This window comes from Ziziphus jujuba, chromosome 1 (genome assembly GCF_031755915.1).
Source record: "Ziziphus jujuba cultivar Dongzao chromosome 1, ASM3175591v1".
Classification (NCBI taxonomy): domain Eukaryota; kingdom Viridiplantae; phylum Streptophyta; class Magnoliopsida; order Rosales; family Rhamnaceae; genus Ziziphus; species Ziziphus jujuba.
The window spans coordinates 41525430-41541910 of NC_083379.1; the positions used below are offsets into that span (position 1 = coordinate 41525430).

General features: G+C 35.3%; 2 protein-coding genes across 7 annotated transcripts; both read left to right on the plus strand.

Moving 5' to 3' along the window:
- Positions 1-872: 872 nt before the first annotated feature.
- Positions 873-11040, plus strand: LOC107434825 (peroxisomal (S)-2-hydroxyacid oxidase GLO4). Its single transcript, XM_060818468.1, is given in 14 exon segments — positions 873-902; positions 904-1016; positions 1116-1240; positions 1343-1389; positions 1484-1561; positions 1672-1796; positions 1957-2014; positions 2331-2349; positions 2352-2392; positions 2561-2630; positions 9536-9638; positions 10361-10484; positions 10626-10690; positions 10692-11040. Coding segments are annotated over 14 exon segments (1116 nt in total). The 3' UTR covers positions 10810-11040.
- A 936-nt stretch (positions 11041-11976) lies between these two features.
- On the plus strand, positions 11977-16209 carry LOC107434802 (peroxisomal (S)-2-hydroxyacid oxidase GLO4-like). 6 transcript variants are annotated; one of them, XM_016046293.4, is made up of 12 exons: positions 11977-12188; positions 12470-12621; positions 12768-12892; positions 12976-13022; positions 13116-13193; positions 13303-13427; positions 13573-13630; positions 13913-13975; positions 14129-14198; positions 14670-14770; positions 15593-15691; positions 15847-16209. In XM_016046293.4, the coding sequence occupies exons 2-12, from the start codon at positions 12479-12481 to the stop codon at positions 16024-16026; spliced, it is 1089 nt and encodes a 362-aa protein (XP_015901779.2). In that variant the 5' UTR covers positions 11977-12188; positions 12470-12478; the 3' UTR covers positions 16027-16209. The 6 variants fall into 6 exon arrangements, with proteins under 6 accessions (XP_015901779.2, XP_015901792.2, XP_024932226.2 ...); XM_016046306.4 differs by having other exon boundaries at positions 11980-12188; positions 15593-15680; XM_016046298.4 differs by having other exon boundaries at positions 11986-12188; positions 13116-13151; positions 15593-15697.
- The last annotated feature ends 272 nt before the right edge of the window (positions 16210-16481 follow it).

Below are 16481 nucleotides of genomic sequence, written 5' to 3' on the forward strand. Positions count from 1 at the left end.
TTTCATATTCTTAAGGCCAAAAAGGAGAAAGTGGTTTGTCCAACTTTTATTGGTATGTTTATCTTGTTTTGCTTAAAATTTTCTCTCTCTTTTTCTTCTTCTTTTTTGGGTTTGTTTTATTCTAAACTTTTTTCATTCTTCACGACGTGAATCACATTCTTTTCTAGCGGTGTTTACGCTAGTGTGAATGGAATCCGAATAAAAATTGGGTTTTTGTCATTTCATTCTATTAGAATATTTTTAAAAGAATAAAGATATTTATATAAAAAATATATTTATTAATTGGTGCATCTTTAAAAGATACAACCCAATTAAGATTGCATGCTTGCAACCACATTGTTCATGCTGTCCCTATGGCCTCACATAGTTAACCTTTTCAATTCAAAAACAACAAATACTAACAGTTCAAATACTTAATCTCTCCACACATTTCTTCAATCTCTAAGCTTGGGCTAATCCAAAATTAATAAAATCAAAATTCAAAACCCAAAACTTCGAGAATAATTCTCCTAATTCTTAAGGCCAAAAACAAGAGAAAGTCGTTAATCCAACTCTCATAGGTATGCTTGTTTAGCTTGTTTTGAATAAAATCTACTCTCTGTTTTTGGGTTTATTTTGTGGGATTCAACGCTTGTTGCATATAATGGGTCCTCATGCTTTTCTCACAATTTTATTTCGTTAAATGACATTTCTCTAGCTGTTTTATATTTTGTGAGAGTGAATGTGAACAAAAACTGGTATTGGCCATTTCATTCTAGGAAAATTTAACCAACCTCTCTCTCTTTCTCTCTTTAGAACATATGTGTTTTTTGTGTTTTTGTCAGCTTTAGGATTACTTATTGTTTGAGTGATGCTCCTTTCCAGGACCAAAAATGGCATCAGAACCTGTAAATGTGAAGGATTTTCCAAGAATTGGCTTAACAAGTCCTTCCAAAGATGTACTATGATTTCTATACAGGAGGAGCTGAGGATGAATACACACTGAAGGAGAATGGGGAAGCATTTCAAAGAATCATGTGATGTTAAAAAAACTTAGTGATTTGGTGTAACATAGAGTATAATCTATATCATATTAATATATCAATTTATGGTTATCGGGTTATGTGGCTTTACAGGATACGGCCTAGAATTCTTGTAGATGTTAGCAGAATAGATATGTCAATTACTGTGTTGGGCTACAAAATCTCAGCTCCTATAATGGTTGCTCCAACTTCTATGCAACAATTAGCACACCCTGAAGGTACTAATACAAGCTCTTCCTTAAGATATTGGCTTCAAAGTTTACATATATATATATATATATATATATATATTTTTTTTTTTCTGTTTTTGTTTACTTCAGGAGAGGTTGCCACAACAAGAGCAGCCGCAGCATGCAACACCATAATGGTATTGGCATAATATATATGAATTTGTATTTGTACTCAAATTATGCTATCGTGGTCAGATTTAAGTTTTCCCTTTATTTTCAATTTCATCATAGATTCTATCCTGCATGTCTACCAGCACTGTGGAGGAGGTTGCTTCCAGCTGCAATGCTGTTCGCTTCTTTCAGTTATATGTATTTAGTTCTTCTTAAGCTCTTTATGACTTTACTTTGTTATTACCGTTGTTGTTCCCGTGGCATGACTATAGCTTAAAGCTGCATCTTTCATACACTTTTATGGATAGGTTTTTAAGAGACGAGATATATCGGCTCAGCTAGTTCGGAGAGCTGAAAAAGGTGGATTCGAAGCTATTGTCCAAACAGTTTATTCTCCTAGGCTTGGTCGAAGGGAGGCAGACATAAAGAATAAGTATATTAGCGCTTTTTGTTTACTTGTTATTGCCACTAGAAGCATAACATTTGTGTGCCTACCATCATTTAAAACTTAGTTTCTTTATTTTTCATGTTGGTTACGATGAGGTATATCATATGCATCCCATTTGAAATTTGACTCTTAACAACTTCTGCAGAATGGTTACACCTCAGTTGAAGAATTTTGAAGGTCTTTTACCTACTGCAGTAAACTCTGTGAGTGGAATATTGAATTCTTAACAACTTCATATATAATTATTTGTTCTGTTTTAGAAAATGGGTCTTTTATTTTATGATGCACACTATTGGAGGTATAAAGTTTTTCATTGTGAAGAAATGCCTTTTTGTTTTCCGGACACGTGTTAAACTTAGGATGGTGGAATTTTGTTTATTCTGTGTATGATCTGAGTTGACATTTGTCTCTACCAACATGATTGAGTGACATATTTGTATATATGGTGGCTATGTCATTTAAATAAATGTATGTGTGTCTGTTTAATGTAATTGCTCAACAAAAACTTTACCTATGCAGAATGATGGTTCAGGTCTAGAAACTTCTGCAATGAGACCTATAATTCTTCTCTCTCTTGGGAGGTCAAAAAAAAAAAAAATTCTGGTATCCCAATTGCTTATATAATTTCTTTAGGCATTCTATTAGCAACATTTCACTGTGCAACTCGTGTTCTCTCTTCCTCTTCTTAAATGTGATTTTTCTTCGTAACTATTGTGAGCTTTCATGTGTATAGCAACCAACATCTGCAGGACATAGGATGGTTAAGATCTATTACAAGCTTGCCAATTCTGGTCAAAGGGGTACTCACTCATGAAGATGGTAACATGGAGGCTCCATCTTTGATACTTACATGTCTTCCTATTATGATTATACAACATGAATTAGAACAGAAGACTCATTTGGCCAAAATCCAAGTCAGGATTGTTCACTGTTAAGTCTACTTATGCTTTGGAGGAGGGGAGAGATCCTGCAGGGGACGATTGTTGAAAAATTAGAAAGCAAAACTGGAAAAACTAAGTAACACAAACAACAACAAGATTTAGCGAGGTTCGGCCAAGATTGCCTACGTCCTCGTTGCTCCGGTGAGAGCTTTTGGTATTTTATTGAACAGCTGCTGTCTAGGAAACAATTACAGAACTCAAACTATGGAAACACTCAGATATTCACAACCCAAAGCCCCTGTTACACCCTTTACACTCTATGTTCTTTACCAAACTCACAAAGAATATCAGTTACACAAAGAAGAACACGAGGGAATGGAAACAGAGTTTTGGAGCTTTCCTGCCTTCTGCAATTTTATGGAAATTTCGTGTTTTTTACTCTCTGTCACGTTGTGAAGACGAAAGCTATATAAATATAACAAGTGTTGCTCAAAACGACATCACTCTACTTAAGATGTGAGGCAAAGTGGCCATTTTGCCATTCTTTACTTCCAAAATAATGAAGTGCACCGTTTTGAGCTCCTGAAGCTTCAAAACACTCAAAACAGATTCTGCACCAGATTTTGCACCAGTTTCTGCACCACTTTCTACAGCACATTACAGCAGCAATATAAGATAAATTTGAGGATTAAATCATCACATATCTCCACCTAATCCTCAAATTCAATTCAACAGAAGCTCATCACCATCCCAGCAAAAATAACCATCACCAAATTAGCTTGCTCCAACTTGGAGCAGATTCTTGCAAGTATTAAACTTGCTAACAGTTAGCACCTTTGTACCCACATCAGAAGGATTGAGCTCAGTAGGGATTTTCTTCAACTTAATCACCTGTTGAGCTGTCATATCTCGGATAAAGTGATACCTGACCTGAATATGCTTAGATCTTTCATGAAACACCGGATTTTTACACAAGTGGATTGCACTTTAACTGTCTGAATATAAAATGACCTCTTGATTAAGTGCTTTAAGTTCTGTTAACAGACCCTTAAGCCAAATGGCTTCTTTTACAGCCTCTGTTGCTGCCATATACTCATATTCAGTTTTCAATAAAGCCACCACAGGTTGCAGTTGAGACTTCCAACTTATACAATTTCCACCCAAAGTGAACACATAAGAAGACATAGATCTCCTTCTGTCCCTATCACCAGCATAGTCAGAATCCACATACACAAGTAGTTCAACTTCACTTGAATTTCCTTTATAAGACAATCCTTCACTAACTGAGTGCTTCAAATATCGTAGAAGCCATTTCATTGCCTCCCAATGATCTCGGCCAGGATTAGCCATATATCTACTCAAGACACTAATGGCATGAGCTAAATCTGGCCTAGTACAGATCATCACATACATCATAGATCCCACAGCATTTGAATATGGTACAGCCACCATATCTTCCTTCTTTTGCTTTGTAGCTGGACATTGCTCACTAAACAGCTTGAAATGTCCACCAAGTGGAACATTAGCTGGTTTTGCACCTTCCATTGAAAACCTGGACACCACTTTCTGAATGTATGAAGATTGCAATAGCTTCATCTCATATCTTGATCCGTTTCTCACAATGTCTATTCCCAAAATCTTCTTGGCTTGTCCAAGGTCCTTCATATCAAATTCAGACTTGAGTAAATTCTTCACAAAGAGTATAACTTTACCATTCGGACCTGCTAGTAGCATATCATCTACACACAACAGAAGATACACAGCTTTATCGGTCATAAGATCCTTAAAATATAAGCAACTGTCAAAATTGCTTCTCACAAAACCAGCATCCACCATAAAAGAATCAAATCTTTTATACCACTGTCTTGGTGATTGCTTAAGACCATAAAGTGATTTCTTAAGCAAACATACCAAATCTCCACCTTTTTTCTTAATCTCAAAACCTTCGGGCTGCCTCATGTATATTTTTTCTTCTAATTCTCCATGAAGAAATGCAGTCTTGACATCCATCTGTTCTAACTCCCAATTAAACTGAGTCACTAAGGCCAACATGACCCTAATGGTTGTGTATTTAACCACCAGTGAGAAGATTTCCTTGTAATCTATGCCTTCCACTTGAGTGAACCCCTTAGCCACTAATCTAGCTTTAAACCTCACTGGTTCAGACTTTGACATTCCTTCCTTGATTTTGTAGATCCATTTACAATCTACAATTTTCTGGTTTGCAGGTGCTGGTACCAACTCCCAAGTCTAATTTTTACGTAAAGATTCCATTTCTTCAACCATAGCTTCTTTCCATTTTGCAGCTTCCTTTGATTTCACAGCTTCCAAATAACTTCTTGGGTCATTATCTATAAGATCTTGAAATGCCACTAAGGCATAGGCTGTAAAATCTGCATAGCTATACTTCCTATTGGGCTTCACTTGCCTCTTTGCTCTATCTCAGGTTAACAAGTATCCTGGTGAAACTATATTTGCGCGTCTTGAATTTGAGGATTGCTGGTTTGCTTGATCATCTTCTGAATCCACATTTGATTGGGCAGGGGTATGCTTTTCAGGTTCATCAACTCCTCCAGATTCAACAGCAACCTCAAGTGATGCTTTATCACTTAGATTTCCATCATCTTGCTTTCCCATCTCAGAAAATAAATCAAAACTCCTAGTTTCCAGCTGGTTACTAGTCTCATTACCTGCACTGTTAGTAACTTTACATGGCATAGAATTTTCATCAAAAATAACATCTCTACTTATAATGACTTTATAACCTTGACTTCTTTTATCCCAAAGTCTATAGCCCTTAACACCTAAAAGATAATCTAAGAAAACACATTTTATGCTCCTAGGCTCTAATTTACCTTCAGATTGATGGACATAAGCAGTGCAACCAAAGACTCTTAGCTTGCTGTAATCTGGTTTCTTACCAAGCCACACATGTTTAGGGGTCTAAAGTTCAAAACAGTAGATTGTGACAAATTTATCAAATGCATAGTTGTCATAACAGCCTCACCCTAAAACAATTTAGGTAAACCAAAAGAAACAAGCATACATCTCACCTTGTCAAGCATAGTCCTATTCATCCTTTCAGCCACACCATTTTGCTGTGGTGTGTACTTAACAGTTCTATGTCTTAGTATACCATGAGACTTACAAAAAATATCAAATTCTTTATTACAAAACTCAAGGCCATTGTCTGTTCTCAAAGTTTTAACAGATTTACTGATTTGGTTTTCAACAAGTAATTTCCATTCTTTAAACTTAGTAAAAACTTCATCTTTCGTTTTCAACAAATAAACCCAAATTTTTTTAGAAAAATCATCAATTATAGACAAAAAAAAATACATGTTTCCACTTTGTGTTTGCACCTTAGCAGGACCCCACACATCAGCATGAATATACTCCAATACAGATCTAGCTCTATGTGTACTCAAATTAAAACTAAGTCTATGCTGTTTTCCTAAAATACAGGTTTCACATGACTCCAAATTGCTGATTATGTCCTTGTCAAACACATTTTGTTTATTCAAATAATATAGGCCTTTTTCACTTATGTGATCTAACATTTTGTGCCACAAAACAGTCTTATCCATAACTTGTGAACTAACTGAAGCATTACTAGAATTAACTATTGTTTTACCAAGCAAAACATACAAGTCATTCTTTTTTACACCTTTCACTACAATAAGAGAGCCCTTAGTCACTTTCATATTACCATTTTTAGTTTTACACGAAGGGAAATTAAGTTTCTCTTCAAATCAGGGACATGTCTTACTGAAGTAAGGGTCTTAACAGTACCATCTAATAGCTGTAGTTGTACATTTCCAATGCCAACTACTTGATATGACCGGTTGTTTCCTAAAAGGACTTGACCACCCTCACACTTAGAATAAGAATGGAAACAACTTAAATCAGGACACATATGAAAGGAACAACCTGAATCTAACACCCATTCAGATTTGTCTTGGCTGGAAAACACAACCAAGACCTCTGAGGCTCCAAACCATTGTAAGCCACTGCCAAGTCACCAGTTACTTGGCCTTTCTCTTCTTCATCTTTCTTTTTCTTAAAATAATTCTTAATGAAATGGCCCCTTCTCTTGCAGTAGTAACACTTTCTGCCTGGAGTCCTAGACTTAGATCTAAAACTCTCTCTAGATTTGCTCCTATGGTCACCATGACCCCAAGTTCGTGTGGTGTTTCTACCTCACACTGTAAGACCTTCCCCTTTGGATTCAGATTTCAATTCTAAATCTCGGGACCTGAAGGCACTCACTACTGTTTCTAAGGACAAAGAGTCTCTGCCATACTTAATGGCATTCTTCACTTCTCTATAAGTCTCAGGCAAGGAGTTTAATAATATCACACCATGATGTTCATCATCAAAAACAACATTACAGCTTGCAAGACTCAGTATCAAGTGATTAAAAGAATCAAGATTAGCATCTAAGTCTTTAGTGGTATCCATTTTGAAACCAAAAAATTGTTCTAATAAAACAATTCTGTTAGGTAAAGATCTCACCAAGTAAAGTTGTTCCAGTTTCTACCACATCTTTGAAGTAGTACTCACATCATCTACCTGCCTCAACACATTGTCAGAAAGATGACGGATGATAGTACTCATTGCAATTCATCAATTTCAAGCTTCTTTTCTTCGGTGACATCTGTTGCATATGATCCATCGATCGCCCTTTTACCACCTTCATCTGGACCAGGACAGCCCTCATCTTCTTGCGCTAGAGCAAGAAGTCTCCTTTGCCATTGAAAACCTCAATCTCCACTTTCGTAAACATCCTTAGGATTAGCCAGAACCAAAATTTCTCTTCCAAGATTGTTAGTTACGAACTCACCAGGAATGAAAAATTGCGAAGACCCAATAGCTCTGATACCACTGTTGGAAAATCAGAAAGCAAAACTGGAAAAACTAAGTAACACAAACAACAACAAGATTTAGCGAGGTTCGGCCAAGATTGCCTATGTTCTCGTTGCTCCGATGAGAGCTTTTGGTATTTTATTGAACAGCTGCTGTCTAAGAAACAATTACAGAACTCAAACTATGAAAACACTCAGATATTCACAACCCAAAGCCCTTGTTACACCCTTTACACTCTATGTTCTTTACCAAACTCACAAAGAATATCAATTACACAAAGAAGAACATGAGGGAATGAAAACAGAGTCTTGGAGCTTTCCCACCTTCTGCAATTTTCTGGAAATTTTGTGTTTTTTACTCTCTGTCACGTTATGAAGAAGAAAGCTATATAAATATAACAAGTGTTGCTCAAAACGACATCACTGTACTTAAGATGTGAGGCAAAGTGACCATTTTGCCATTCTTTACTTCCAAAATAATGAAGTGCACCGTTTTGAGCTCCTGAAGCTTCAAAACACTCAAAACAGATTCTGTACCAGATTTTGCACCAATTTCTACAGCACATTACAGCAGCAATATAAGATAAATTTGAGGATTAAATTATCACAACGATTGGTGGAATTTCTTATGAAAGAGTAACCTGCATGAAAGAACAGAACTTTTTTATGTGGAAGTCGGCTCATTTAGGCCTCCCTGTTCTCTCTAATCTCTCGGCCCGAGGTGTTCAAATTCAAAGTAATGTTTACACAAAGTTCATGTGTTTTTCCATTGTGAAGTCACTAGAAGAATTGGGTTTGCCAATCCTTGGGGGTTAAAATGGTAGGCGTTGGAGTGCAATGATTTAATGGACTTTCTCAAGTGTTTATCAAATCCTAAGGGAATTCTTCCCATTCATGAGGAGGACAAAGAAAATTTTTTCTTGTTCAGCGCCATCACCTTGGAGCACCTATGGTGGTTAAGGAATAAAGCTCTCCATGAGGGCTTGAATAAGCGTTTTGAGTCTTCCCCGTCGATAATTATTACTCGGTATAAAGAATTAATAGAAGCTCTTTCTAGGGACGTAAAGGTGAGGGTGGACCAAAACACGAGAATCAGGCATTGGTGGCAACGTCCGGCAGTGGGTATTCTGAAGCTGAACGTGGATGCAGGTCTGAGAAATGGAAGACGTTGGCTTCTGGTGGTCGCTCGGGATGACCAAGGAAAGGCACAACATATCCAGACTTTTAACTCTAATATCTCAATCCCTCAAGTGGCTGAATTGGAAGCAATCAGGAGAGCTATACAGGTGGCTGTGGATCAAGGGTGGTCTCAGGTGAGCATTGAACCAGATGCTCAACCGGTTGTCAAAGCTATTAACGCACGGGAGAAGAGTCTTCTTCACTAGTCATCTGATGTGTTTTTTGATGAAATACTCCTCAGTATTCCTTGTTTTTCTTTTATTAATTTTGTTTGGGCCCCTATAGTAGCTAACAAAGTGGCCAATTAATGTCTTAGGACCTATACTTCCAAGTTGGCTGCCTGCCCCTTGTATCTGTTACATGACTTAGGAAAGTGTATCTGAGAAAGCCTCCTGAATTTAAGCCTTTTGTACTGGCTTTCTTTTGATTTTTATGAATACCCAGTTCTAAGCCCAAAAAAAAAAAAAAAAAAAAAGAATTAGAACAGAAAACCTTCTATCCTCGCAAGCAATTGTTTCTGAGCATCCTTTTAAAGAAATGGCAATACAAATCCACTTATAATATTAAAAATTAGAGAACATTTTTTCTTGTTTGAAAATTCAGAACCTTTTTTCTTGTTTGAAAATTCAGGGACTCCTATGCGTTTTGTTAGCTAAAGATTTAATAGGCTTTTCTATTTAAATGGTTCCTTCCACATGCTGTACTAATTTATACGATGCATCTGTCTTGAAACTGGAATTCAAAGTAGTATTTATACGTGATTAGCCATTCTCAACATATGATGTTCCACCGTTGTCAGCAAGAATGGCTGTGGAAGCTGGTTTTGATGGGATTGTTGTCTCTAATCATGGAGCCCGGCAGCTTGATTACACTCCTGCCACTATATCTGTCCTTGAAAAGGTGTCTATTTCTATCCATCATGCTTGATAATATAAGATTGAACTTACTAGATTTTCTTGCCAAAAAGAAAGAAAAAAAATTAACATTAGAAGGTTTGGGTTTGGTTTCATAATTTTCACTTTTGGTTCGTGTATTTCGATAACTTTCATACTTGCTTTGCTTATTATGCTAATGCTTTGTAAAAATATATGACATTCTTTATTTTATTTTAAGATGATACTTTTGTAAGAAAAAATGTACACTAATGCATACTCATAATACATTATCTTAGTTCATGAAAGAAAATTGCTAGATTATATGTTGTAGAATAAAATTATATCAGAATGATACCTTGTTTGTGCATGTTGTAGGCTTTCTCTCCACATTTCTGGCATGTTCTGTATGCTTCATGTTAGGTTTTTCCTGGATAGATTCGAATTTGTTGATCTGTTGAAAGAATGAGGCAAATAAACAGAATGCTTATTTCTTTGCTGTACTTTTTTGGTGTTAAACAGAAAACTAATAAACAGTAGAATTGTTATATATACTGCCTTTTCAAAAGAAATGTTCTCATTTTAATACACACACACACACACACACACACACACACAAATAAAACAAAAAAAAAAAAGAAAAAAAGAAAAAAATGTCTCCTGTTGGAACATTGTCTTTTTGGAATCGGAGCATACTGTATTAAATATTATGCTGGTAGAAAAGCTCTATTTTTATACAAATCCAATGATAGAATAACTCGTGCAATAAATATAATGTTGAATAATGATCTGGGTGAACCATGGTTGATCAGGTAGTTCACGCGGCGAGGAACAGACGTCTTCAAGGCATTAGCCCTCGGTGCAAAAGCTGTACTTGTATGTTGTTTGTGTTCTAATGATTGTAGCTTTTTACACTTTATCAAGCAATTGTACTTTTTCTTTGTTGAGGGTATATTTATGTATCCTAAGAAAAGAAACTGTGTGCCTCAATTGACCATTGTAATTCCATTATCGCAGATTGGAAGGCCTATTATCTATGGCCTTGGTGCAAAGGGGGAATATGGAGTGAGACGTGTACTTGAAACTGAAAAACGAGCTTGAGCTCACCATGGCTCTTTCTGGCTGTCCTAGACTTGAAGATATCACAAGGGGCCATGTGAGGACACAGCATGAGAGGCTCCCACTCAATGCATTAATTTGAGCGTTTGATTTGACTCAAAAATAAAAGCTAACTAAAACAAGAGAACTCAAACTCTTTGGTTTTCCTTTTTTGTTTTGTATTGTATTTTTTTTTTTTTAAGAGGTTTTACTTTGGTCATGTTTATTGGGTTGTGTTTTATGTTCTTGTTCAGTATGTAAGATTGTATTATATTAGATTGGATTGGTACATATTGTATTGTATTGGATTGCATTAAAATGTATTGTATCAAGCATGTCATGCAAAATTGTGTAGAAATTTATATAAGATTATCGTATTTAGTGCGATAGTATATTATAAGATACTATTTTTAATTAAACTCTTTGATCAAAATAATTAAATTTATATCATTATTATTGTTGTTAAGGTATTTATATTAAGATTATATTTGAAAACATATCATATTTAAGTGTATGATACTTTTATATTCAAGGATTTTTAATGATTTTTCATTCTAAAAAAAATTATACTTTTAGAAATGTATAGATCTTGTTCTTAATTTTATACCATGCCATTTTTTTCCCTATATTTTTCTCTTTACGAATTATATGACGAAAATTCTTCATCCCCAATTCCCTATAAATAAATTTAAGGTTAAATTGTTTATGAATATTAAAATTCTAATATAACATATTAACTATTAGATTCAATAAAAACTTTAAGATTATTACTGGATCACAAGTTCACAACTCAGTTATTTTAAATAATCCTATAAAATTTTTATGCTAAAAAAAATAATAATCCTCTAAAAAAATTTTAGTATAGCGCATAAAATTTTGGAAAAAGGTATGGTACAGCTCCTTCACACTTCACAAATATGAACCAACCAACAACGGGGTCCGAAGGTCCCAAATTTTGGGCTTAGACGGATTGAGCCCAAATGGATGTGATTATGACTGGGCCATTAAAACTTGGAACAAAGTAGGGTCCAAAGCGAAGGTTCAGCTGGGCCTTGAATTGGGCAATCTCTATCAGGACAACTTGGTCGCGAAAACTATCTGATGGTGGGACAAAGCAAAATGGGACCCCAACAAGGAATCGTCACTGTCCCGTGAGACCATGCATGAAAATGAAAATCACAATTTTAATCTGCAAAGATAAGTGAATTAGTTTGTGGTAAGCCATGGCTAAATAAGGCATTTCCTGTCCTGTGGTCCCACTTAGAGTTAACTTTTTTCAATCCAGATTAAGATGCCAACATATTAAAAACTTACGGTTCAGTTCATATGCTTGATCAGCACAGCTCTCTACACATTTCTTTAATCACTAAGTTTGGGTTATCCGAAATTAAAATCAAAGTTCAAAACTCAAAATTTTCAGAAAAAAGTCTTCAAATTCTTCAGGCCAAGAAAAGGAGAAGGTGGTTAATCCAACTCTCATAGGTATGTTTCTCTCTCTGTCTTTGGGTTTGTTTTGTGGGATTCAACGCCTGTTGTATTGTAATGGATCCTCATGCTTTCCTCACAATTTGTTGTCGTTAAATCACATTTTTGTAGCTGTGTTATACTTTGTGAGAGTGAAATATAAACAAAAACTGGGTTTGACCATTTCATTCTTAGGAAATTTAACCAACCTCCCTCTCTCTCTCTCTCTCTCTCTCTTGAACATATGTGTTTTGTCATCGTTTAGGATTTACTTATGATTGAGTGATGTTTATTTCCAGGATAAAAAAATGGAATCAGAACCCGTAAATGTAAAAGAGTTCCAAGAATTGGCTAAGCAAGTTCTCCCAAAAATGTACTATGATTACTATGCAGGAGGAGCTGAGGACCAGTACACACTGAAGCAGAATGTAGAAGCATTTCAAAGAATCACGTAATGCTAAAAACTTGCTGGTTGTGCTGATTTAGTGTAATATAGAGTATAATCTATTGCTGGTTGTGCTGATTTAGTGTAATATAGAGTATAATTATATTGTACACCATATCAATTTATGGTTACCTGGTTATGTGGGTTTACAGGATACGACCTAGAATTCTTGTAGATGTTAGTAGAATAGATATGTCAACTACTGTTTTGGGCCACGAAATCTCAGCCCCTATAATGGTTGCTCCAACGGCAATGCATCAGTTAGCGCACTCTGAAGGTCTAAATTGTATTATGAAAGCTCTTCCTTCAGATATTGGCTTCAAAGTTTGTAACCTTTTTACTTTTTTGTGTTTACTTCAGGAGAGGTTGCCACAGCCAGAGGAGCCGCAGCATGCAACACCATAATGGTATTGGCTTAACATATATGAGTTCGTACTTGTACCCAACTTATGCTAACGTCTTCAGATTTCATTTTTCCCTCTGTTTCAATTTCATTGTAGATTCTATCTTACAATTCTACCTGCACTGTGGAGGAGGTTGCTTCCAGCTGCAATGCTGTTCGCTTCTTTCAATTATATGTATTTAGTTCTTCTTAATATCTCTATGTATTTACTTTGTTATTATTATTGTTGTTCAGATGGCATGAATGTAGCTTAATACTGCATCTTTGTACACTTTTAAGAATAGGTTTTTAAGAGAAGAGATATATCAGCTCAGCTAGTTCAGAGAGCTGAAAAAAGTGGATTCAAAGCTGTTGTTCTTACAGTTGATGCTCCTAGGCTTGGTCGAAGGGAGGCAGACATAAAGAATAAGTATATTAACACTTGGTTGCCCCTGGAAACATAATATTTTTGTGCCTACCATCATTTAAAACTTAGTTTCTGTATTTTCATGTTGGTGCAATAAGCCATATGCTATGCATCTCATTTGAAATTTGATTCTCAACAAATTCTGCAGAATGGTTGCACCTCAGTTGAAGAATTTTGAAGGTCTTTTATCGACTGCAGTAAACTCTGTGAGTGGAATATTTGAATACTTAATAGTTGCATATATTATTATTTGTTCTGTCTATAAAATATAGCTTTTATTTTAAGTTTTACATTGTAAAGAAATGACTTTTTGTTTTTCGGATTAAATTTAGGGGATGGTGAAATTTTGTTTGTTCTATGTATGATAAGTCTTGATATATGTCTCTACATGCATACATTGACACATTTGTATAAATAGCTATGTTATTTATATACATGTCTGCGTGTCTGTTTAATATAATTGCTCAACAAAAACTTTACCTATGCAGAATGATGGTTCAGGTCTAGAAGCTTATGCAAATGAGACATTTGATTCTTCTCTCTGTTGGGAGGTAAAAAAAATTTTTACCATCCTAATTGCTTGTACAGTTTCTTTAGGCAATTTATTAGCAGCATTTCACTCTGGAACTCTTCTTCTCTTCTTCGTAAGTATGGTTCTTCTTCTTAACCATCGTGAGCTTTTTTGTGCATTGCAACTTCTGCAGGTCATAGGATGGTTAAGATCTATTACAAGCTTGCCAATTTTGGTCAAAGGGGTACTCACTCATGAAGATGGTAACATAGAGGCTCCATCATTGATAATTTTAAATCTTCCTATTATGACTATACAACATAAATTAGAATAGACAACCTTCTATCCTCCTACAAAAAATTTATACCTACTATCCTCACAAAAAGATTAAATTGCAAAATTTATCTTCTTTTTTCTTTTCCTTACAGAATTGCAAACTCCAAATACAGGGTTAAAGCCCTCAAGTAATTGTTTATGAGGCGCCCTTTTAAAGAAATGGCAATAAAATCCTCTAATAAAGTGGAAAATTAGAAAGCATTTTCTTGTTTGAAAATTCAAGGATTCCCATGCTTTTTGTTAGCCAAAGATTTAATAGGCTTTTCTAGTAATTTATTAAATGCTTCCTTGCACATGTTCTTAGTAATTTATTATATACATGTGTCTTGAAACTAGACTTCAAAGTATTATCATGCTTGATTAGCCCTTCTCAACTTATGATGTTCCATCGTTGTCAGCAAGAATGGCTGTGGAAGCAGGTGTTGATGGGATTGTTGTCTCTAATCATGGAGCTCGACAGCTAGATTACAGTCCTGCCACTATATCTGTCCTTGAAGAGGTGTCTATCTCTATCCATCATGTTGGCTAATATAAGCTTCATCTACAGGTTTCTCAATGTAATAATTTGCAAACCTCGTTTAGAGGATTATGAGAGCAGTACTTAGTTTGATATGGTTGAAGGACCATAAACAATAGTCAAATTCACTTGGGTGAATGCAACAAAAAAATTAACATAGAATGTTTGGGTTTGGTTTCATAACATTCACTTTTATTTTGTTTCTGCATGTTGTGTGGCTTCTTGTATTTCAATCCCTTTCATACTTGTTTTGCTTGTGCTATTGATTTGTAATAATATGTGAAATCTTTTTATTGTAAGATGAAAATTTAGTCAGACACAGATGTACAAATATGCACTCATAACACATCATCTTTGTCCATGAAAGAGAAAATGATAAATTATGATGTAGAGTAAAACTATCAGAATGTACTTTGCTCATGCGTGCTATAGGCTTTCTTTCTACATTTCTGGCATGTTCTGTATGTCTCATGTTAGTTTTTTCTGGGTAAACTTTAACTTGTTGATCTATTGAAAAAATAAGGACGCAAATAAACAGAATGCTAATTTCTTTGCTGTACTTTTATGGTGACATATAAGGTGATCTATAGAACTTGGTTAAATATTAAACTTATTTTTTTTGTAATGGTACTTCTTTCTTGAAAAACAAAGTCTCAGTTGAAACATTTTTCTTTTTGGAATTGGATTATACTGTTCTAGATTTTTAGCTGGTAGGAAAGATATATTTTTATACCAATCCAATAATAGAATAACTTGTGTGATAAATGTAATGTTGAATGACTTGTGTGAACCATGGTTGATCAGGTAGTTCATGCTGTTGGAGGAAAAGTTCCTGTTCTTTTTGATGGAGGAATTCGGCGAGGAACAGATGTCTTCAAAGCATTAGCGCTTGGTGCACAAGCTGTACTTGTATATTCCTTGTGTTTAATCATTCTAATGCCAACCATACCTTCAAACTTAAAAGCTTTATGAGGAAATGAGCAAACTATGTATTATCTTAACACACTGAAAATTAAATGCCTGTGTCTTAATTGACATTATAATTCAAATCACTGCAGGTTGGAAGGCCGGTTGTATATGGTCTTGCAGCAAAGGGGGAATATGGGGTGAGACGTGTACTTGAAATGCTGAAAGACGAGCTCGAGCTCACCATGGCTCTTTCTGGCTGTCCTAGACTTCAAGATATCACAAGGAGGCATGTGAGGACAGAGCAAGAGAGACTCCACTCAATGCTTTAAATTTTTTTTTTTTTTTTTTTTTTTTTTGGGTCCCCTAGGAGAATTGCAAATTTATAAGGGCAAAGAAGTTAAAGACCATATGCAAGACTGAAACTAGCTTGAATTTGTTTACAACTGAACCTGCAAAAGATATTGGCTTCAGTACATTTTCCAGTAAAATAATTGCGAATTTATTATTAGTCAGGTTTATCTGTCAAAATTCAGGAAACCCTGAATTTGAATTTTGAAACTCAGGTTGTCCGGTGCATGTATATGCTAATTCAAAATATTAAAATGACAATCAAATCAACCAAGCCTCTGAGGAAATTCAGGTTCATGATGAATGTTGAGCATATGATCAGTAAATATATTTTAACGATAATCATGGTCCTCTTAATACATTTTTCTCAAGTATGAGTGGGACAAAGGGATTTCCATTGTATCAGAGGCTGCCATTAACGATCATCAGCACAAGC